Genomic DNA, 3368 nt, shown 5'->3' with positions numbered 1-3368 from the left:
GGGGGGGGGGGGGGGGGTGCCGGGTCTCCCTAGTTGCCAAGCGAACGCCATATGGGCAGCTCACTGGTGTTACTGGGGGCCCGGGGCAGTTCCCAGAATTCACATGATAATGAAGCCCGGGGCCATTCAGAGTGCTGGCCTAAAGCTGGGCCTAAGAGCTTTTGATAGCCCCCAGCAGCCTGTAGGCCTGCCCACCCCGGGCCCAGCCAGCTTTCCTGCCAGGCCCAAACCACCTGTTTGATTTTCCCAGGGCCCTGCCACAGCAGAGGGAGAGGAGAGAAAGAGGGAGCTGGGAGGAGGAGGGGAGGGGCAGCAAAGGAATGTCTCCCTCTTATTTTGTCACTGAGTGTGTACTTCCCATTCACTTCCTCTTTATAATCCTCCAGCCCTCCCCTCACGTGCACACACACACATACACACTGTTGCATAAACACAGGCGTGCACGCGAACACATGCACCCGAGTATAACCTAGATGCACATACACACACACCCCTGCTGACCCGCACACAGTCTATTTCCCCTTTTGTTAAACCCCCTGAAACAATCCCAGGGAGAAGAATGAAGTTTAAAAGTAGGGCACCTTCTGCTGCATCGAAGTTTCACACAAGCGTATTCCTGGAATAGGGCCCTGGATGAAAAGCAGGGCGCTTGTCTTAACTGTGTGTGTCTCAGTTCTATGTGGGAACCAGAGGAGGATCTTCAGCAGGCAGCCGAGGGGACTGAGACACTGGCAGTAGAAGGACCCGGGGGGGGGGGGATGAGATGGTGATGGAGACTGGGGTAGATGAAGGGACACCCGGGCGTGAGAGGAGGGATGGGAGGGAACAGGGAAAGGGAATGAAGCTTGTGGCACTTGCGGGGGGTCAATGTATGTTTACAAGAAGGCCACATTCCTTTATCGTGAGAATAGCTGGTCGATGCAAAGCAATAACACCGGGACAGACGGGGCAGATGGTCCCAGGCCTCCCTTACTGTAGCCACAGCACATGAAAACAAAGATTCAGTCCTCGCTTGTTGCTTTGTCAAACAGTGAAAGTGAATTTTAAGTCAGATTAATTCAGCTACGGGGCTTAAAATGACATTTGCACAAAAAAAAATGCTGACTGCATGTGTGCTTTCTTCTCTGACGAGATTCTGTGGAAGAATGATTCCTGTTGTGAAATCATCTGATGTGATCACAGTAGCAAAACACTGACTGGAAGCACAGGTGTGCAGGTGTGACGCTGTGTACTCTGCGGCCACTGCTAGTTCCCAGTGTGAAGGTGGGGCAGCGTTCCTACAGTTTAACCAGAAATGCTGCCTTGCTGGGGGCTAAACACCTGCGCTGCACTTACAGAGGAAAGGGTATGGGTGGGGTGAGGTGTGTGTGTGTGTGTGGGGGGGGGGCATCCTAGCTGCGTTTGCCCCCACCCCACCCCACCCTTACCTAACAGGGTCTCTAGTTACTGTAGTCCCCTGGCTGAGCTGTTTCTTTTAACACGTTATTGAGGTCAGGTGTACGAGGGACATCTGCATAGAAAACATTACAATAACGCTGCACTGTAGCTCTATTGACTGTGACAAGAATATGCACACCTACACCTGTTGCACCTGCACTGCCTTCTGTAGACCACATGAATGGATAGCCAGATTCCCACACCCAAGTAAATTAACTTCCTCTTGCTGTTGCACCCTCTATACAGCTTTGATAAATAGAAACAACAAACAAGGAGGGAAACTTGAGTAGGCTCAGATCACAGCTGAGCCAGCATAGACTGTTAAGGTGGGACTTTAGTGTCAAGAGCATCAGGAGAGAGAAACAAAAACTCCCCAAGGCCCAAATAACTTGATTATACCCGCTCCACAATCAAAACAAAAGTGGCAGGCCCAATCTGTTCACTGTCAATGGCGGCTCTCATTTGTCAAGCCCATCCAAGAGGTTGGTTCTCAGGCGACTCGCACAATGCCCAGTGACAAACAGGAGGGCTCTCCTTTTAGCCCTGCCTGCCACTGGGAAGCCCATCTGAAGTATTAATCTTAGGGTGGAAGAGTGGAGGAGAGGGCTCAGCCTGGCCCAGCCATTGTCCCCAGGCCTGGGCCCTCTGAATGGGGCTTTGTCAGCTCCCCAGCTGCCACTGTCCATGCTCCATCTTTGGGCTTTGGCTCCCATGTCCCCTGGCCGTGCTGACTGGACGCCTCCGTGCAGCTGTGGGGATGTGCGGGGTTTGTGTGTGTATGTGTGTGTGTGTGGGACGGAGAGAGAGGTCAGGTGACAGACCATTCGTCTCTCTCACACACACACACACACACACACACACACACACACAGAAACACACACAAATACGTGCCTTTACATAGGCTCTTACTTGTCATTTCAAAGTGGTGCATTCAGTTGCCATGGAATCTGAAAAACACCAGAATGAGATTAGTTCAGTTTCCTGTTAAAACTTCATCATATGTTAAAGTCAAAATATGTAGTTAGAAATATTTAGTATGTGTCTGCTCTTATACAACTCTAAATTTTATTGCTCTTCTATCTTATTTGACAAATTCACAGAAATACTCTAAGGGAGATTTGTAGCTTTTTCCTTTTTTCTGTCAGGTGTTGATGATGACCAAGGATTTAATGTCCCTTTCTAAGTCAGCTAAATGCCTTAATTAAAACATATATACAGTATATATATTTATCTAAATTTGCAAACTGTGGAAATAGAACAAGGATATTACTGGAGCTGATCTGATGGTTTCCCAGAAGCATTTGCTTGTTCTCCATCTCCCTCCTACAGCAGGGGGCTGGCCAGCAGCAATCAGGCCTGTCCCCCATAGGCATCTCCTGGCTACCAGCTGGGAACAGCTGGTCTCCCCTTCTGCTACTGGTGGACCTGGGCCCTGCTGGAAGTCCTGGAAAGGAGAAGGCCTTATAGGATCTGACAAACAGGCAGCATTCACACATAGACAGGTTCTGCTAATGAAGAGGCCTCATTAGGCAACATTTACAGTTTCTATAGAGGTGCAGCTATTGTTCAAGAGGGGAGCTATAGCCATGGGGCTCCTCAGGACAATGGAGCACCTCATCAGGTTGTGTTGCCGGTTTCACCGTAGCCTCGGCGCAAAGTCGGTGTAAGCTCACTCGAGCGTCCGCTGTGTGGTGTCAGCGGCAAACTGTTGCTGAAGTGAAAGAAGTAGAGGGAGGGGTGAAATAGTTGCTGGTGGTGCTGGGGGGTGATGAGCGGACGGAAAAGGGACTCGGGCGTTATTAGATTTGCAACAAGCCGTAACACTGTCTCCCATTGTGTATCCCTCCACCCCTGCCCTCCCCCAAGCCCCTGACCGTAGAGAACTCTACCCAGCATCCCCTCCTCCCCCTCCTCCTTCTCACCCAGCCCCA

The 3368-nt window shown here is 50.7% G+C and overlaps 1 protein-coding gene across 2 annotated transcripts in view; it reads right to left on the bottom strand.

Moving 5' to 3' along the window:
* Positions 1-3368, bottom strand: part of LOC111649243 (uncharacterized) — a 9536-nt gene that overhangs the window by 2028 nt on the left and 4140 nt on the right. For both annotated transcript variants that reach the window (XR_002760264.2, XM_087171902.1), the window contains 2 exons: positions 2708-2881; positions 2347-2384 (listed from right to left, as the gene is read on the bottom strand). Coding sequence is in view for 1 of the 2 variants with exons in the window: in XM_087171902.1 (XP_087028028.1) it covers positions 2350-2384; positions 2708-2881 (209 nt within the window). In the remaining variant the exon portion in view is untranslated. The remainder of the gene's footprint in view (positions 1-2346; positions 2385-2707; positions 2882-3368) is intronic.

This window comes from Seriola lalandi, unplaced genomic scaffold, assembly GCF_002814215.2.
Source record: "Seriola lalandi dorsalis isolate HSWRI2012SDOR001 ecotype SW California unplaced genomic scaffold, Sedor1 jcf7180002050280, whole genome shotgun sequence".
NCBI lineage: Eukaryota > Metazoa > Chordata > Actinopteri > Carangiformes > Carangidae > Seriola > Seriola lalandi.
Note: the sequence above shows the minus strand (reverse complement) of the source record. Positions and strands in the feature narration are given on the sequence as shown.